The sequence below is a fragment of the Microtus oregoni genome, unplaced genomic scaffold, assembly GCF_018167655.1.
Source record: "Microtus oregoni isolate MIOR12 unplaced genomic scaffold, Mior012 000024F_ref0000369, whole genome shotgun sequence".
In the NCBI taxonomy this organism is placed as follows: Eukaryota; Metazoa; Chordata; class Mammalia; order Rodentia; family Cricetidae; genus Microtus; species Microtus oregoni.
Window position 1 is genome coordinate 2078703 of NW_024543083.1, and position 20210 is coordinate 2098912.

General features: G+C 47.7%; 1 protein-coding gene across 5 annotated transcripts in view; it reads left to right on the forward strand.

The window, feature by feature from the left end:
• The first annotated feature begins 606 nt into the window (after positions 1 to 606).
• The window catches only part of Rbpms (RNA binding protein, mRNA processing factor), a 146832-nt gene continuing 127228 nt past the window's right edge, over positions 607 to 20210 (forward strand). For all 5 annotated transcript variants that reach the window (XR_005976311.1, XR_005976312.1, XM_041673925.1 and 2 more), the window contains exon 1: positions 607 to 983. Coding sequence is in view for 3 of the 5 variants with exons in the window: in XM_041673925.1 (XP_041529859.1) it covers positions 918 to 983 (66 nt within the window). In the remaining 2 variants the exon portion in view is untranslated. The remainder of the gene's footprint in view (positions 984 to 20210) is intronic.

Below are 20210 nucleotides of genomic sequence, written 5' to 3' on the forward strand. Positions count from 1 at the left end.
GCTGTGCGAGTCTGAACAGGGACCGCCGGAAGCCCTGTTCAGAGAGTCATAGCGGGCGAGGGGAAAAGGCTGGGGAGGGCTCGCTGGACTCTGGCACCAGCGGGGGGCTTGCCCAGCCGTGTCCTGCAAAAGCGGGGTTCGGTGGTGGGCTGTCCCCCGTGCTTGTCACCTTTCGGAAGAACCGAGTCTCGTCGGGTACTGCCAAGGAGGGTGGGTTGAGGTGCACACCCGTCGTGGAAAGCAAGCAAACAAAAGTTGCACGCCCCAGTCTCCGTCCCCCCCCCACCTCCGGCCCCCCCAGCAGGCTCGGTTCCCCGCCCCGAGCCCCCTCTCCAAGCCCACGCGCACCGCCCGCACGGACGCCGAGGCCCCGGGGCTGGAGAGAGAGGGCGGACCCGACCTTCCTCCCGCCGACCCCGCGGCCTCGTGGCCCGGGTGACATCCCCCTCCCACCCCCCGTCGAGCCGGGCCCTGGGGTCGACCGCTCCGCCCCGCGCTCCTCCTCCCGCAGGGGGCTTCGCGGTCCCGAACAGCGTCCCTCTGGGCTGCGGCCGGCCGCGCACGTCCAGGGAGGGCGGAGGGAGGAGGGGGAGGGGAAGGGGAGGAGGGTGGAAAGCGAGAGAAAGCGCGCTGCTTGCGGCCCCGCTGCCCAGAGCCTGCCAGCAGCGCGCCCTCGGCGGCTCCGGTCCCAACCGCGCCCGCCGCCTCGCTTCCTCCGCCTCGGCCCCGTCCCGACTCCAGGGCTCGCCCGGCCTCTCGGAGGTCCCCACTCGCCCCGGCTCCCCACTGCGCCGCCCGGCTCCAGCCCCGCAGCTCGCTCGCTCGACCGCCCGGGGGAAGGTAGCAAGCAAGCGGGCGAGCGCGCCCTCGCCTCAGCCCCGCGCCCCAGCCCCGCGCGGCGACGAAGGACCGGGAAGATGAACGGCGGAGGCAAAGCCGAGAAGGAGAACACCCCGAGCGAGGCCAACCTTCAGGAGGAGGAGGTACGGAGGGGGAGCCGGCTGGGAGTCTCGGGGCGCACGGGGTGGGGGCGCGCCAAGGGACGCGGCGTCCCGCGGGCGCGGGGCTGTGTCCACGCGCGTCCTCATGCCTCCCATTGCATAACTTTTTGAGGACTTTCCCGAGACTTTTGTAAGTAGAATGCTCAGCTTTGTCTACCCGGGCTGTTGAAAGCGGAATCGAGAGCTGACTCCCGGGTGACCTCGGATGATTGGGATCGGGGAGGGTCAAGATTTGGGTTTTGCGTCTGCTGCTGGAAATCTGAGGGAGGCATGGTCGAAGGAAAAAAAAAACTCTGGGAAAGTTCTCGTTAAAAGCTACTTCCGACCCCAACTCCCCTCCCTCCCTTTCGGTGTTAAAAGTGCTGGGTGAAATATCTTCCTAGCTGAGACATTTTGGATTAATAGATAACTCATTAGCCGCATTCTTCTCCGATGAGTCGAAGACCCCCGCCGAACCTGGGCGAAGTGGATTGGGGGGTGGGGTGGGGTAGCGTAGAATAACAAGGGCTAAAAGCTTTGGATTCCCCAAAGCAAAGGCGCACGGAGGGTTTTCATGGGGAAATCACAACTTTATGTGGCACACTTGGAGTGATGATTAAAAACAATTTGCGCCTGTGGTGTGTTTCTTACTGAAAACACTCGAGTAATATGTGTGGATGGGGTGTGCATGGAACTAATGAGTTTGGTTGCTTTTGTGGCGTCCTGTCCTGACTTTACTCCTGCAGGTGGGTTTATTTGGAGGTCCCAAGAAACTGTATTTATCCTTTTTAAGGTCTTCTAGAATTGAGTGAGCAGAAGCAGAAACTGCCCAACCCACTATAACGTAGAAAGTGTTCTTACAGGTAAATCACATCCTAATAAGGAGGGTGAACGCAACTCAAACTGACTCTAAAGCAGTTAGGATGGTGAGGCAATTGAGACACCGGGTGCAAATTAAGATACCGAGACTGAAACCAAACATGAGAGTTCCATCATCCGCCCATCTCTCTGACCTATGTGAACTATCCCTCTGGTAAAATGGGAACTGTTTAAATAGGGAAGACAGAAGAGACCTAAATTCATGCAAAACAGTGCAGAGTTTGGTTTTACCACAGTTGTAGGGAGGTGCACCTAAGAGAATTGAAGAAAGCTGACAATTGCCTCCCCACCTGAAGAAATTACCTCTTTTATAAGCAAGTATTGCTTTTGGAAGGTTCTATTTGCCGTTTTATGATAACAGCGCTTGGGAGCCAGCTGCGAGTTCCTGCTGCTCTTCACTCGATTTCCTGACAAGTTAAACATAAAAAAGTGATGCCCTCTTGCCTTTTGAGAAATTGCTGGGTTTCAAGCATGCTTTAGCGGACACAACAAGGTAACTCTTCAGATCAGCCCTACCTTTATCCCTGCTAAAAACCATCTTTCTTCCTTCATCCGGTTCAGAAAAATTGCAACTGGGAAAAAGCTCATAACAACAATAAAAACACCAAAGTTTGGTCCTTTTAAAATGATTTTGGAACATAACAAAACCCCAGAGGTTTTTTTTTTTTTTTTTTTTTTTTTTTTTTTTATAAGGTTTTGGTAGATAACAATAGGCTTGTCTCCAAATCCCATACCCACTCGCCTAAAAATGATGGCAAGTCAGATTTTTCTCTTGATCTTAGCTGCAAACGTTTCCTCTGGGTGATCATGTCTAGTAATGGACAGTGTTGGAGCAATCAGCTGCCTTATTTACCCTGTTGCACGAGAGTGTGGCGTGTGATTCTGGGAGGTGTTTTATCTTTTTTAGTGAAATATTTGTTATTTAAGAAACAAGTGGAGGAGAAAGATTGCAGAGCTCAGGTTGTTCACCAGTGGCAGTGTGTAAAACACATACACCATGAGGAATGAGCTGTAGTTGTGTGCCCTTTTTTTTTTTTCAGTACTAGGAGATGAACCCAGGACCACAGAGGTGCCAGGCAGCCAGCCACTCTGTCACTAGCCACTTGATATATGTTTTTGTTTAGAGATAGGGCTTCCCAGGTCACACAGTCAGGCTGTGAGCTTAAATTCCTGCCTAAGAGTCCTGGGACTAAAGGCATTTGCCTTCACACCTGGCTAGCATAATAGACAATCAGGGAAAGAAAATCTTGAGTGATCCAGGTAATTTTATCATAATTCTCTGTTCTTGTGTATATTTGGTTTTTGAAAACCTCTAGTTTTTTAATTAACAACCCTGAAAGCCACAAGTAAAACAAGTACAGTATTTTGGTGAGTCCCATTAATGTGCTTGTCATTATACAAAACCACAACACTGGACCCATTCCCTGCCCACCCAGGGGATCCGCACTGCTCAGATGCATTGAAAAGCCTCCGAGTGGACTCTAGGAAGCAGAACACACACACACACACACACACACACACACACAATCTTGTATACATCATGAAGACAAGAGAAGAAAAATGTGCTTGCTGTAATTTCCGGTGGCTACTAAACCGAACTGGGAAAGTGAGTCCACCCCTCACTGAGAGAAAACAGTTTCTCATAGCTCACTGTGGGGTGTAGACTTTCTCCTCCTACATTGGAGAATTAATTCAAGGCTTTCTTCTTCCTTTCTACGTCTGAAAGCAGCTCCTCCTGACATCCAGTATGTTTTAACCCTGAGTCTCTATTAGAGACTAGTAGGCTCACGTGGATATAGTTGTGTAGACTGAAAAGTCCAGGATTTGGGGAAAAAGGGTTGTACATATTTTCTGTGGTTGAAAAGTTTTTTTGAGAATCTGTGCAGCTTTGTATAATATAGCACATAAAACCAAGAAGAGGAATTTTAAGATTTTTGCAGTCTGTATAAGAGAATAGAATACATCTGGCTTTCTAGTGTACCATGTATGCTCTCTGCAAGGACAGCCGGTTGTCATTCTCCTGGGACCCGAGAGTGGCAAGGGTTTTGTGTGTCTGTGCAGAGTGTTGGGGTGTTTCTTACATCACTTTTCAATTTAGGAAGTCATGCTGGCAGGAGGGTTGACCCGTTCAGAACCCAGCCTTGACTCCACAGCAAGGCTCTACTTTGAAGCAAAAGTTCTTAGTTGGGTGTGGTTATAATTCCTTCATTTTCTAAGTCTCTGAGACCAGTATGAGACCAAGCCTGGTCTATGTAGCAAGTTCTAGCCCAGCCAAGGGAGACACTTTCTCTAAACAAAAGTTTAAAAAAAAAAAAGTTCTTAGAATGTGTCTCCAATTGTATGATCAGGTTTTATTAAAAGTTAATACGTATGTGAGTGATGATCTCATAATCTGTCTCGTAATCACTATCATTAGTAAGTTTGTGTTCAGACATAACTGTGACCCCGTCCTACAAAACTTCATCAGCGAGTGATTTCCTTTTTGGAAATGAGGTGAACATGTCATCTGGTTGTATTTTTAGTTTCATTCATATGCCTTCGGGCACTTTGTAGGTGGATCACCTTATGCTGAAGCAGTTTAAAATTCATCTCGGTTCTGGGAAAGCAGTAATTAAATCAGAGAGGCAGGCATTGGCCGTGTTGCACCGTCGATTGAGATGTTTGGAGAAATCACATCAAGTCAGACCCTGAGAGGATCATGCAGTTTTTACTTCAGCTCTCCCAGAGTGCTTAGTTAGTATTTTGCCAAAGCACTGGGGTTGTAAGTTGTTGGATTTTTTTTTTTTAACAGTTGGCATAGAGGAAAAGGGAATGCCAGTGGTGTGGGCTAACCTCTGGTTCTCATGGCACATCAAGATCTCCGGGCACGGCCTCTGGAAGCTTCGATTGGCACAGGTTTGCACACTTCTGTGTTGTAAACCAAATCTAATATGGTGAACTTGTTTCAGTTGTGGGCCAGGAGTAGGTGACAGTGGTTTGGATGGAGATGTGACCTCACGGTAGAGAGATGTCCGAAGAGAGCCACCAATGTGGCATGCATTCTAGGCTACTCTGCCAAAAGTGGTTTTCCAGTTTCTCTGCCTTGATGCTTTTGTGGAGGTGACGTCTCATACTGTTTCTGCCGGATTTAGTGTTAGAGCCATTAACTAGGAACAGGGTATCAACAATGAAGTTAAGGGCTGTGGTTCTGTGGAGTTTTGGCAGGGGCCATCAAAACATGTTCTCCTCCTTTGATTTAGTACCTGTATTGTTAAGAGTTTACGCTAAGGAAATTGGGCGGTAATAAAGATTTCTTTCTTTCTTTTTTTTTTTTTTTAATATTTATTTATTTATTTATTATGTATACAATATTCTTCCTGAACTTCAGAAGAGGGCACCAGACCTCATTTCAGATGGTTGTGAGCCACCATGTGGTTGCTGGGAATTGAACTCAGGACCTTTGGAAGAGCAGGCAATGCTCTTAACCGCTGAGCCATCTCTCCAGCCCCTAAAGATTTCTTTCTAGGAGTTATGCTGGCGAAAATTCTCAAACTGTTCAACGAACGGGAATTTGCTGAGCAAATCATTAGAATTCCATAGGAATGTTAGACAGCCTTTAAAGGATACATTTTTTTTGAAATGTATATTTATTGCAGATTATTTTTGTGTATGTAATATTTATGATAACAGTAGGCGGGTCTGGAAACTAAAAGTCTGAAGGCAGGGTCCCCGCAGGCCACTGCTTCCTGGAAAATCTTAAGAGCCAGGCTCCAGACATCCTGAGGACTAAGTTTTTGTTGAGCAAACAGGATTTTAAGTTTTAATACTTTTTTTAAATTTTGAGATTATAATATAATTACCTCATTTCCCTTTCCTCCCTCCGAATTCTCCCAAGTAACTCTTCCACTTTGCTTCTCAAGTTCTTTGAAAACGGTGTATGTAAAACTAGATATAACTACAGTGAATGTAATTGGTGGATTACATACAGGTCCTTGTGAATTGCTTTCTTTGGCATTTCCAAAATGGCTATGTGAGCCTTCTGGCTTTGAAGATTTTGTCAAACTCTTTTGGGATTCATGTAGGTGTAGCAAACCTTCAGGTTCGAGTTTGGTTTGGCTCAGGAGCCTGACTTGGGCAGGGCTCAGGCCTTTGCTGCTCCTCAGGGCTCTCAACATGTCCTTTGTCTCCATCTTCGTTTCTCCTGTCTCCTGTTAGTAATCTTCAGCTGCTCCCCATGCTCTGATACCCTCTCTCAAGCCAGCATGATGCCGTGCAGCTGGGTCTCACGATGCCCCAGATCTGTCCGCCCAGCTCTGGCCACCACAGAAAAGTCCACACTTGACACTCGGGGCTGTTCTAATATGCCTCTGAGACCCCTTCTGCCCATTCCTTCCTCTGTTCTGGCCCAAGATGAGCCTCCCGCCCTCCATCCATGGAGGCCTTGTTTTCCCGGGAAGTTCTTTGTTATCTTCTCTTAGCTTCTGGACCACCGTGCAAAGATGTGCATGCTGTCTAATGGGATTCCCAGTGGTCCGATTTCCCCATGCCAGGCCCTCGGCCACACACACTCTAAGTTTAGAGTTTGGAATATACACGGCGGCTACCTGCTTAATTCTGAGAGTCCTACTAGAGATTTCAAAAGGTCGTGACCCACCTATTGGGAAATGATCTTTCTCACCTGTAGCATCAATGGCACAGGTGAGTCCATCAGATAGATGCACTCACTCATCCCGTGGAACTATTGGGTTCTCACCATTTGAACCTGGGTTCTCCCGTGGAACTCCTTTTTGATCCGGTCATGGTCTTTGCTAGGTGGAAAAGCAGGGAGCTCCCCCTGTTCCCAAACAGTCTGCTCTGTGTGACAGCCACTTTGGAATGTTTGTGTTCAGTTTCATTTGGCACCTTAGTGTCTGCCTGGGGGCAGGGGACAGGAATGCAAAGGTCCCTCTTGAACAGTACTTGCTTGGGTCAAAGAAAAAACTTAGGAAGGAATGAGAAGAATGAACCTTGACAGCTAGAGCACAAGTGGCTGGCGTAGTCCAGTGGACTGGAAACCTGGTGAACCAAGTCTTCAAACTGATGCCATGTTGGTAAGATCCTACCCTTTCCGGACCCTGATGGCGCTGGGCTCGTAGGAGAATAATGGGCATGACTTTATGAACCCACAACTCCATCTTTAATATGCACCAGGAGAATATCTTAAACAACTTTAATGCCGTGTGTGTGTGTGTGTGTCTGTGTGTGTCGGAGGTGAGGGATGCTTGATGTGACCTGCAACTTGAAGCTGACTGAGGGAGGGGTATATGTGCTTGAATTTCTAAGAATAAAATTGCCCAGTTTGTGGAACAGAGTGAACTGCCAGAATCATTTCCCCTATGAGAATTTCAGGAATATTTTTATACACTAGTATGTATGTATGTATGTATGTATCTATCTATCTATCTATCTATTTATGTAGAAGAACTGGGTCTCTCATTGGGTAGACCAGGCTGGCCTTGCACTCACAGAGATCCTCGTGCCTCTGCCTCTGCTGAGATTAAAGCATAAACCACTCTGCCTGGCCAATCACTGACTCCTTCCTGCTTGTTTTTTTTTTCTGTGCTGTATTACAAGTTAGGCACTGGACCACCTGTAACCATTTTTTTATCCTTACAAACTAATGTAGGGTTTTTGTCTCTCTGTCTCTCTGTGTGTGAGTAAGTGAGAGACAGTCTTGCTGTGTAGACCAGGCTCACTCGGCACACCGCATCCTCTCCTGTGTCAGCCTCTTGAGTGCTGGGATTACAGGTGTTTCCCACTACAGTCAGCTGGTGCAGGTGTTTGCGTGTCCCTTTTATGGACAGGCAACTGAGGCAGTGTGAAGTGTGACCTGATTGACCAGGGCCATCAGGTGCAGACCCAGGAGAGGTGCTAGGAGCTAGGGGAGACGCTTCCTTCTCTCCTTGTGTTTAATGGAGGGATGGCCGGGCACAAATTAACAAGTTTAATAAAGCGTGACAGCGAGGTTGAGGTGGTTTGAACTGGAAACAAGCCTGCTCCTGAGAGGGTGGTGAAGTAGAGGGCTGGTATTCAGCAGAATCCAAAGACTTTGACCTATGAGAAAGATCATGGGGGGGGGGGGGGGAAGATGACAGGCAAGGAATCCATGCGGTGTGAACATTCAAGACTCCTTTATAGCCGGGCGATGGTGGCGCACGCCTCTAATCCCAGCACTCGGGAGGCAGAGGCAGGCGGATCTCTGTGAGTTCGAGACCTGCCTGGTCTACAGAGCTAGTTCCAGGACAGGCTCCAAAGCCACAGAGAAACCCTGTCTCGAAAAAACAAACAAACAAACAAACAAAAAAGACTCCTTTTGGGGAGGAACGGCTCCCGGGAGCCCTTTCTTTCTGAGCTAGGAGAGGGGCGTCTGTCCTCTGCTGGAGGGCAAAGGGTGGACGTGCCGCACACAGATCTTGTTCAGTATTTCAGGACATAAAGCCAGCATTGGAAGTATCCACAAGGCCCCTGAATCCATCTGAAGTGGGCTGGAGAGGAGATTAAGGGTTGACCTCAACACCTCTTTGGGTTCTCCATTGGATGGTTGGTTTGTGGAAGTACAAATTGGGTATAGGGCAGGTAGGAGTGATGATGCTGAGTCTGGGGTGCACAGGATAAGCCAGATGTTAAAATAGGATTTTTCAGAACAGTTCACAGATAGCTTGGTAATTGAAAATGCGCATCATGTGTATGAGTGTCTAGAAAATGGAATTCCAATCCCTGGGAAACCTTGTGATGAAAAGCCAGGAAAGAAAAAAGGCTTCTGGGGGAAGAGAGACTTGGAAGTTCTCAGGGGGAAAGAACTAATTTTAATACATGAGCATGCATTACTTAGAAACTGCCTGATTATAATAGTATTTGCTGTCTTTATCAGCTGCGGGGGGGGGGGAAGGGAGAGGAGTTAGAAATATCTAGCTCTGTATAGTATTTCTCATGCTTTTCTGCTTTCATCAAAGTCCGAGGAGTTTGATTTTTCCCCTATATTATCCGTCAGTACCCAGACTTGCAGTTTTTCTTTCCTTGAAGACCAGGCTTGAGTGGAGCATTGGCCGCCCAAGGTCATGTGTTCTGCGGATCACGTTTTCCTTTACGCTACTTGCCTGCAGGTGTTGTTTGGTACTCTGCTAAGGGTCCACTGAAAAGCAGTCCTGGAAAGGATCTTAGAGAAAGCTGTCAACAACAGGTGGTTGTATTTCTAGCACGGTCTCACCCCGCCATAGCCATTCTGATGCATATTAATGAATAGCAAAAAAGGAGGAAGAAATGGCAGGAAGAGATGCAGCTCACACCGGGAAAGGAGGCCGGGATTTCAGCTTGTAAATGCAGTGTCATTGCGCCAATTTCAAAGGCAGTAGAAGTGCTTAGGCAGGCTGCTTTAATCCTGTCGGCATCTGGGATTTTGCTAAGGTGCGAGAAATCTGAGCGGCTCAGGATAGCGGTCTCTCTCGTCAAGGCTGGAACTCCCACCTTCAATTCGTCCTTACTTTCCAGGAGTGAATGAACCTTACTGATGAGGGTCCTCTGATACTCCAAATTCCTTTATGTCACCTGGTAGATGATGCTGGCCGGTGGCCAGTGTGCTTCCAAGAGGAATCCTACAGACGATTTTCTCCTTTGACTCCGCGGGATCTCGTTTTGTGCAAACTCCTCTTTGCCACCTCAAGGCTGGCATACTTGAGGCCGCTGGGGACAAGTGCAAACTGCGATCTTATTACTGAAGTAGCAGAATTTCCTTTGTGCTGGGGGTGGGGGGTGTGCCTTGGAGGTGTCATTGTCTTCCCTGGTGGGAGTTACAAGACTGAGGATGTGTGAGCTTCCAGAGGCTTCTGTATTGACTGTCGTGTTCCTCCAGTCGGCATCATGTGATGGGGGAGGGCAAGACAGGACCCTCCCTTCCAGGCCCTTGATGTTAGGTGATTAGGGGCTAGCCTTGGTTGTCAGGGTAACCTATGGTTTCCACTTAGCCTGCTCCTCTCCGTTCTCTTAAGTTGAATTTCTGCTTTACCCAGGATGACTGAGTACTTTTCCAGCAGTGAGCAGCGGAATTGCTGGAGCGAGTCATGCTCACAGTGGTTTGAATTTCCTTCTCAACCTTAGGTGGTCAAGTGTGGGGGCACACACCCTTAATCCTAGAAGTCGGGAGGCAGAGGCAGGTGGATCTGAGTTTGAAGCCAGTCTGGTCTACAGAGTGAGTTCCAGGACAGCCAGAGCTACACAGAGAAACCTGTCTCTGAAGAGGGGAAAAAGCATTTATGATTGTTCATGCTAAATGACTGAGCATTTATATAGCTAGTCCAAAGTGGACACTGCGCCCCACCCCCTCATTTAAGATGCTGGCGTTCCTAATGGCCTAAACTATAGCCAAGTCTGCCCTTACCTATGGACCCTTTCCCCACGTGCTGAGATTACAGGTTTTTTTTTTTTTTTTTTTTGGTCTGTGTAAGTGTGTGGTGCAAATGCCCTGTGTAAGTGTGTGGTGCAAATGCCCTGTGTAAGTGTGTGGTGCAAATGCCCTGTGTAAGTGTGTGGTGCAAATGCCCTGCCTTTTAACAAAGGAGAAGCTGTCACGCTGTGTTCAGGGATAGGAAAACTGAGGCGCCCTGAGACGCTAAATTAATCTGTCTGAGGTTTTACAGTAGGTGGGTAGGAGCTTAAAAATGTCCCATGACTGGGGGCTGGAGAGGTGACTCAGGGCTTAAGAGCACTGACTAGCTCTTCTGGAGGACCTGGGTTCAATTCCCAGCACCCCATGGTCGCTCACCACTGCCTGTGATTTAAGCCCAGGAGCTCAGATAGCTTCACACAGACACACATGCAGGCAAAACATCTGTGCACAGAAAATAAAAATACTTAAAAAAATTTCCCGAGTCACACAAGCTTCATGTGACTGGTTCTTTCTGGACCTCTGGCCCCCTCTCCTGGGAATCCCAATCTCACCTGATAAAGCTTTAGTACCTCGGATCCTCATTAGATATGCCCATTTGCCAGACTCCTTCCTGCCTGGTGCCAGCCAGTCTGCTTGCCTACAGGTTAGTCCTGACCTTTATCCTAGTCTCAGTGCGTGTCACCCAGAAAGAGACCTGTGACCCATGTTTCTACCATTATTTTCCAGATGGCATCTCTTGACATTTTCTGTGTGCTATTGGACTTGCTTACCTTGTACCCCTGATAGGCCAATGGTAGAAGAAACTTTTCGTCTTATTTGATGTCTTTAAAAACAAAAAAAAAAAAAACCCAAAACCAAACCCAGAGCCTAGACCAATGCCTCGTGTTTGTTAGTGAAATGCTTACAAACCTGCCTTGCAGAGGCAGACACATCCGTGTGCTACGCCACGTCATCACGGAGCCTCTCAGCAGTTTCCGGATTGTTTTCTTTCCCTATTTCTTTCTTGTCTTTTTAATTTTTTTTCCCCAAAGGCATGGTCTCCCTATTATGGAATCCTGGCTGTCGGGGAACCTGAGAGATCCACTTATCTCTGTCTCCTCAGTGCTGGGAATCAAGGCCTGAGCAACCACGCCTGGCTGAGATTTAAGTTTTTCTGTCTTCCAGGTGGATATTTCTGATTCCCAGTCCCCCACTTGATTGCATCAGAAACTAGAGTTATCATTTCACAACCTCCTGAGATTTTGCTCGGGTGGTATATGACTGATCCCTTGTGGGAGTTGGGGCAGACAGTCTTTTTGCACACATAAAGGAATTCTTCCCTTACCGTCTAGTTAAACACAACTGCACTTAAACAGAAATGCCGGCGTGGCTGGTATGAATGAATAATAGGAGAGACAGTCAGGTAAATTTTGCCAGGTGTGACATTGGCCTTGAGAGGGTTGTTATCACCTGGAGTTGTTGCTGAGCCTTTGACTAAGTCTCTCCGCGTGCCGTTTTAGCTTCCAAAGATACAAGTTCAGGGTCATTCTGGCTTTGGGTGGCTGGCACAGACTTTTAGCACCTGGGTTCCAATGTGAAGGAATCTTTAGGGAGCTACCCCAGGCCACACCCACATGTCTTCCGTAAACTTGGCTATTCCTCCGCTTTGTTTTTGCTTCTCATTGTGGAGCAGAACAGATAATATCTCAGGCCTAAAGAAATGTGCCTTGTCATTGGCTTATCATTAGATGGACACCATCTGTTAATTGAGCAGAAAACGCTGGCCTTTGGATTGGCCTCGTTTGCACTGCACACCAAGTCCCAATCTGACCTGTATTGGGGGCGGGGGAGGGGTTCTTGTCCTGCCCTGGTCATCCGTTGTCTGATAATCCCACAACCAAAGTTCTATGTTCTTAGAAGAAGTCAGCGCTTGGCCAGCCTGTCACCACCCTTCAGTTTTATTATCTCATTTTCAGTGTAGCCTGGGGGACAGAGGACACGTCGCTTAAGCCGTTTAGGGAAGCAGGCCTCCCTTCCTGTAACTAAACGGGAGTGCTGGTACACACAGATGTTGCCTGCTGTGTGTCCTATCTTTTCACTTTCTGTTTCTCAGCGGCGACACCGGATGCAGGAAAAGGCCCTGGCGGTCTAGTTGCAGAGACAGTTAAGGAGCCTTTTCAATGCAAACCCCTTAGGTTTTGTTTTTATTTGTTAAATTATTTTAATACAGCGAGGAAAAACCAGAGCGCCCTAGACTTGGGAATTTCTTTTTTGTTTTAGGGAAGTTTCTTACACCTGGATTGCCTACCTGCAGTGGTTTCATTTTTTTGTTTTTAGTAAGCAAACTAGTGCTGAGATCTCCTAGGGAATTGGGCGTGACTCTGTGGGTGTGAGCCGGCTGCAGGAAATGACCCTCTGTAAACAAAAGGATTATTTAAGGCCCATCCTGAGTCTTTGTGCTTTGAGAGGGTTGTGCGGAAAACCAGAACTTGGAATCCCAGCTTTAGCTCTTCTCCTGGAGAGGGCAGTGAGGGGAGTATCTGCTGGTGAGCGGGCTCTACCTAGAGCACCAGTTCTCAGCCTTCCTAATGCCACCACCATTAAATACAATCCCTCGTGTTGTGGTGACCCCTCCCCAACCATACAGTTATTTTCTTGGTTCTTCATATGTGTAATTTTGCTGCTGTTGTGAGTTGTAATATAAATATTGACCCCCAACGATATACAACCCTCAAAGGTGTAGCGCCTGGGAACCACTGCTCTAGTGCCAGAACACCAGGTAGTAGTACCCACTGTGAGAGCCCAAGAAAGAAAAGAGTGGGGTCTAGCAGCCCTTTAGGAGGGTAGGAAACCCCAAGGAGGGAAAAAAGGCATGGGTTGCCGGTTGTCCAGAGGTATACATACCTAGTGTGTCATGTCGGGCTTCTAGCTTTTGCCTAAAAGCCCATGGAATGCTGAGATGTAATCACAGCGGGAAAGGCAGACAAAAGGGCTCTTGCCAGGTGTGTCGGTAAAGACATCCTCCCAGCAGTGAGGAGGCTGAGGCAGGAGGTTGGCCATGACTGTGCGACCCTGTCCCTGTATAAATAAAGCCGGATCCGTTTCTTAATTTGAAGAGACTGTCATACAGTGGTGTCTGTACTAGCCAGTCTTTAAGCTAACAACGAAATAATTTGTAACCAGTGGGTTTCAGACCCTGGACCTCCTCTATTTGAAAGTTACTAGTAGGTTAGAGTCCATACAGTGGGGTCCTGGATTTAGGGTGCCAGCTAAGTAGTTGTGCCGTATCAGGATTGATTTATTTGTTTAGCTGGTACAAATTCTTGCTGACTTGCAGCAATGAACTTTCCCAGCACTTTTTTTTTAAAGGAGATCCCATCCCACTAGTAAGTAGAAACACACATTTTGCTCAAAGTGGGCTTGTGTTTTTCTTAGTTTTCGGCAGAAGAGAAAAACGCATCTTTGTAGAGGATGTTTTTTAGACTTTTGTTTTTTTAGTTGCTACATTCAGGAGGCCAGCTGATAATGTTTTGTGTGGGCGGAGTATTTATTCCCCAGCAGCTAACAGTTAACGCAGCACTTTAAGGGCAGAGATAACACTAGAGCAGCCATTCCCATCTCAGTTCTACAGGGTTTTATTTGTGTGCTGAATGTGCCGGGAAGCTCTGTATTTTAAATGTGGGGCCCCGGGGCTGTTAAGAGAAAGGGAGCATTGGAAATTCAGTTCATAGGGGAAAGTTCTTCTCACTGATAAGTGTCTGAAGTATTGAAACATTTCCCAAGGTTTTTTTTTTTTTTTTTTTTTTTTTTGTTCCTCGTCCCATCCTGTGTGCCCTGTGTCCCCCTCCTCCCCCCCCAGGGTTACTCTATGAGACTACCCCGTTGTCCTGGTCCTGGATCATGCTGGCCTTGAACTCGTCCTACCCCTTGCCTTAAGGCGGGTGTGAGGGCTTGAACCTAAAGCAGAAGTCATGGAAGTCTCTTCCACCAACCTGTAACCCCAGGCCTTTATACGCCTGAAAAACACTTAAGTGAACTGTAAGCGAGGGCCCGGCAAAACTGCCAAACCCGACCACACCATAGGGAGACAGAAGGGTTTATTGGGAATCAAACACACCAAGCTGGGCAGGAGGAAGAGCAGAAGGGTGGAGAAGCAGGCAGATTTTATGTGAGTCTGAGCTCATCAACAGTTGCAACTGACCCAGAAGTAGCTACCCTCACCAGGGTAGTAGTCCTTAAAGGTTGGATGAAGGGGGGGGGGCGCTTTTGGTAAACAGAAACCCATCTTTATTAGGCTTGTTTACCTGATGACAGTCATTCAGTTTACTGAGCCAAAGTCCCGTTTATGACAAGACCAGCTCTGCCTTTTTGGGGTGCCCCTTTGGACCTAACAGAGGTGCATTTTGACCTGGATCTACTTGGAAGTGGCTGTACACCGTGTATGTTAGGTGTATATGCTTTTTTTGTTGCTTTTGTTTTTTTTCAAGACAGGATTTCTCCGTGTAGCCTTGGCTGTCCTGGAACTCACTCTGTCCTCGAACTCAAGAGTTCTCTGCCTCCCAAGAGCTGGGAGTAAAGGCGCGTGTGACCATCGCCTGGCTGCTTGTCTTTATTTTTAAATGCATGATTAACATGACTTTAACTTGTAAAAAGATGTGTCACAGTGTGTGTGGGGACCCACTCTCCAAGCTCCTTTGCCCTGTGCGAAATCCAGAGCAGAAGAATGAGGTGACGCGCCAGTAATTCTGTGCATTGACCATGGCACGTTGACCTTGCAGGATGGAACAGGAGTCAGAAGCAGCATGGATCACATAAGTTCCTTTGTAGGTGTACACGTTGAGCGTAGCATTTGGTTCTGTTGGTGCTGCAGTGTGTAGCTCTGCACATCCGTGGCACTATTGGTAAACCCAGAGTCAACATGAAAAGCCTCCACAGGGATGCTTGTCCTTTCCACGGTTTTAGCTAATCTAAGGTAAGCAAGTGTCTTGCCCATTGTGGGGCCAGTGCCTATTGCCATTCGGTCATAGTGTGCTCTGCCTGCTGACTCTTGGGAAGGAGAGAGGGAGAGATAGAGACAGAGACTGCCTTAAAAGGGAAGAAGAGTTGAAGTGCACAGCATATGGCTTTGGGATATGCTGTGAGCCTTCAATTTTGACAAAGATTTGTTCTTGTTTGCTTGACTACTGATCTACACCTGAAGCCCCATCCAAAATGTTAAATGCCACACCTGTTCGTTCCCGAAAACCTCGTGGGGCTGTCCCTGATTGGTTTTAGCCCACCTGCCACCAGCTAGATTATCTGGGAAGAGGAACCTGTGTTCTTCTATCAGCTTGGCCTGTGGGTCATTTTCTTTAGTAATGGTTGATGTGAGAGGGCCTGGACCGCTGGGGGCAGAGCTGCCTCTGATCAGGTGGTCCAGGGTGGTGTAAGGACAAATCGCAGTAAGCAGAATTCCTCCAGGATTCTACCTCAGTTCCAGCCTGGCTTCTCTGTCTACAGCTGTGTCCTAATCGCTTCCTCCCAGCTGCAGTAGTGGGAACGGAGGCAAGACAAAGGTTGCTCGTCTTTTGTCATACCATAGGTCACTGTTGGCCGTGGGTGAGTCGTTCTGTTGGTGTGGCCTTGATAGAAATAAATGCGTGTACAGGGAAAAGTAGACAGAGGCACAGCTTGACCCAGCCTCTGCATTCAGTCTAGTGCTGGCTGGGAGTCTCTACAAACTTCACAAGCATTCATTGCACTTGCCAAACTGAAATTGCACTCTATTCCCTGTAGAGCCTGCTGTAAATACCCTCTCCACCTCCATATCACTGAGTCAATTTCAGCCCTACAATGTAGAGAATTTCTCTTGCACTGGGATATAAAGAGAAAGCCCAGAGGTAGTAGTGTCTCTTCCTAAACCGTTAGGGAGCTCTCCAAGTGCCTCTCCTTTTCATCTTTGTATAATAAGAATTTATAGGAATTACTTCCACACGTGAGCCACTGTGAAGCCATTTTGTGGATATTTTGTTTTGTTTTTGGGGACAGGGTTTCTCTGTGTAACAGCCCCAGCTGTCCCAGAACTGGGTCTATAAACCAGGCTGGCCTTGAACTGAAAGAGATCCTCCTGCCTCTGCTTCCCAAGTTCTGGGATTAAAGGCATGAGCCACCACTGCCCAGCTTCTGTGGTTATTTTTGCTCTATAATTTATCTGATACTCAGGATTGACATTGTCAAGACCCAAAAAGGCCACTCATTCCTCATGTAATGGTACTTTGATATCACTAGGAAACGTTTTTCTCTTATTGACAGATGGAGTCTTTTGCATTCTCCAACCCTATATGAAAATGTAGGAGGAAGGAAAAAAGAAAAGAAAATTATAAGAGTGGGCCTGGTGGCTTATACCTATAATCCCAGCCCTCTGGGAACTGAGACAGGAAGATTGGGAATTTGAGGCCAGCCTGGTCTATTTACTTGAGACCCTGTCTGAGAAGAGAGAAGGACTGAACACTGCTTTAGACAGAACACCACTTTAGGTTTGTCTACACACACATCTTTTTGTTTCTTTGTTTTTTGAGATAGGGTTTCCCTGTGTAACAGCTCTGGCTAGTCTTTGTAGACCAGGCTGGCCTCAAATTCACAGAGATCCTCCTGTCCTGCCTCCCCAGTGCTGGGGTTAAAGTGTGCGCCACTACTACCCAGCTTATATGTACATTTTTATCTTTTATTTATTTATTTTTCATATGTACATTTTTAACAAATAAAATCTGAGTGTTTGGATTGCTTTTCATTTAATGTAGAGGTGTGTTCATTACAATGTCCAACAGGCTGTAATAACACTTCATTCTAGCTGTAGGGGAACAATGTCACAGCAGGTAATCTAGATATCCAAAGGAATGGAAGAGAGGCTGCTGTCATCTCAGGCACAAGGAACCTGCTTTTTGTCAGGTTTCTTTCTCTCTCTCTCTCTCTCTCTCTCTCTCTTTCTTTCTTTTGGATTTTTCGAGACAGGGTTTCTCCGTAGCTTTTGATTCCTGTCCTGGAACTAGCTCTTGTAGACCAGGCTGGCCTCGAACTCACAGAGATCCGCCTGCCTCTGCCTCCCGAGTGCTGGGATTAAAGGCGTGCGCCACCACCGCCTGGCTTCAGGTTTCTTTTTTTTATTAGTCCTGGCTGTCCTTGAACTTGCTCTGGTAGACCAGGCTGGCCTCTGAATGAAAAGGAAAGGACACGAGTGCCCCTGGGTGTGGTGGAGGAGAAAGTTTGTTATAGATGTGTTGAAGAGCATAGCCAGAGGCAGGGACATCTGGGAGAGTCCAGAGTGGGCATGACCTGGTTGAGTTGAGCGGTGAGGGGGAGGGGAAGAGAGAAAGGGAGCCAGGTGCTGCAGCCAGGAGGCCAAAGGTACAAAAGGGGCAGGGTCACCAGGATGTCTGGATTATATAAGGGAAGAGCCTCTGGGGGAAGGGTAGCCCAGTCCCCCGGGCTGGAGAGTTCAGGGTAGAGGGCAGGGTGTGTTGCGATCCATACCTGTAACAGGAACAGAGAGATGCTGGGAGAACCTAGCAGCCGGGTCCTCTTCCATAGGTCATAGGTACTTTAGTTGTTTGTCCCAGGGTTGAAACTTAACAGCCTCAAACTCGGAGATCCATCTCCCTTGCCGTCAGACTCCTGGGATTAAAGGATGCGCTCAGCTTTTGCCAAATTTCTTAATTCACCTCTGGCCAGAGGTCCTTCCCTGTGTCTTTGGATTTTAGCTTGTCAGCCTTCTTCTGCTGCCCTTTCTGTGTGGAAGACCTTTCCTCATTCATCCCCTTGGCCTGCTTCTCGGGTATTCTAGAGGCTTCTTAAACAACATGGCACCTGATTTCAGACCCAGCAGGGACAGCTCTGTGGCCACCTTTAAACTGCCAACTCAAAAGCGCCAGTTTGTGGTGGTGCATGCCTTTAATCCCTGTGTTCGGGAGGCAGAGGCTGGCCAGCCTGGTCTACAGAGCGAGTTCCAGGACAGCCAGAGCTACACAGAGAAACCCTGTCTTGAAAAACCAAAAAACCTTCAAACTGTGCCATAGCCTGAATATGCCCTAGTGTGTTTAGCTCACTCCTTATTATTGGGCATTGGCTTCTAGCCTTTTGGTGTAACTAGTTCTGTGTATGCTCCTGCTTAAAACGGTGCCTGTGCTCTTAAGTGATTTCCTTAGCTTGAAGTCTCAGAGATGGAATTTCTGGGTCAAAGAGCATGCATTTTTGTAAAGACATTTGATGTTTATTGCCAAGTCTTCTTTTGAAATGCGGCACCGAGTACTCCCACCAAGAGCATCACAGGCCTGGTTTCCTGCATCCCCTGCCCCTGAAATTTAAAGGGCCATGCTAAAACGCCTCCTTGCATGACATTGTATTTGTTCTGTGACACCCGGTCCGTCTTCCCCTGCTCATGACTGGTGTGCAGTACAATGTGTGCTTCTAACACTGAGGCAGGTACTGCCTCAGTTAGCACATAGTGGTAATTTCTGGGGACACAAGGAGAAGTGTTGGTTCTGTGAGGTGTACGAGGGACTTGATGTGTTTTACTGGCTGCTCATGTGGGCTGATGGGCGGTTCTGCTGTGCAATGTATATGTGGCATTCCTTTTTAAACTTTATATACATCTATATGTATATATAAACAACATGGGTGTTTCGCCTGAACATATGTTTCTTAGGGTTTTATTGCTAAAAATAAAAGGTGAAGAGACACCATGACTGCAGCAACTCTTATAACTGAATATTTGTTTTTTTATTTACTTATTTTTATTTTTACCTTATGTGTGCAAGGTAAAACATGCATGTCTGTATGAGGGTGTTAGGTCTTGGAGTTACAGACAGTTGTGAGACGCCATGTGGGTGTTGGGAATTGAACCCAGGTCCTCTGGAGGAGCAGTCAGAACTCTTAATCACTGAGCCATCTCTCCAGTTCCAAATGAAAACATTTAATTGGGGGTGGCTCGCTTATAGTTTCAGTGGTTCAGTCCATTATCATCATGACGGGGAACATGGTGGCGTGTAGGCTGGAGAAGTAGGCAACAGGATGTCAACTGAGACCCTGGGCGGTCTCCTAAGTTTGCCCCCACAGTGACACACTTCCTCTAACAAGGCCATGCCCACTTCAACAAAGCTACATTTTCTAATAGTGCCACTCCCTGTAAGGTTATGGGGGCCAATTACATTCAAACTCCACAGTATGTCTGTGTACCACATGTGTGCCTGGTACCCTTGGAGGTCAGAAGAAAGCATAGCACCCTCTGGACTTGGAATTACAGGCAGGTATGAGATGCCATGTGGGTGCTGGAAATTAAAACTGGGTCTGAGCCTTTCTCCCCCCCCCCCTTTTTTTTGGCAGGGGCTGGGGGTCAGGTTCTCTCTACATAGCCCTGACCGTCCTGGAACTCTATGTAGACAGGTTGACCTTCATTTCACAGACATCTTCCTGCCTCTGCCTCTTTTGTGCTAGGTTAAAGGTGTGTCCGCCACTGGCCATCCTGCAGCATTGCTTGCATCACCCCCAGCGTTTGTCGGGTTCCACCGACGCCACTGTAACCATACTGGTTATATCTCAGCATGGACACGTGTCTCAGGACCTGTGGGTTTGTCCTGGACCTTTTTATTTTCCAGGCACATAGTTGGTTTGCTCTTGGGTAGAGGAAGGAGACAGTAATAGATATTTCTGGTCAGTGTGACCCACAGCTACTGATCAGCTAGTTAGTTTGACAGCTGGAAGGAGCTTTTTTTTTTTTTTTGAAACAGGGTTTCTCTGTAGCAGCTCTAGCTGTCCTAGAACTAGCTCTGTAGACTAGGCTGGCCTCTAACTCAAAGAGATTCACCTGGCCCTGCCTCCCGAGTGCTGGGATTAAAGGCGTGCACCACCACTGGCCACTTTAAAAGTTTTATGTGTATTGGTGTTTTGCCTGCATGTGTGTCTGTGTGAGGGTGTCGGATCCCTTGGAACTGGAGTTA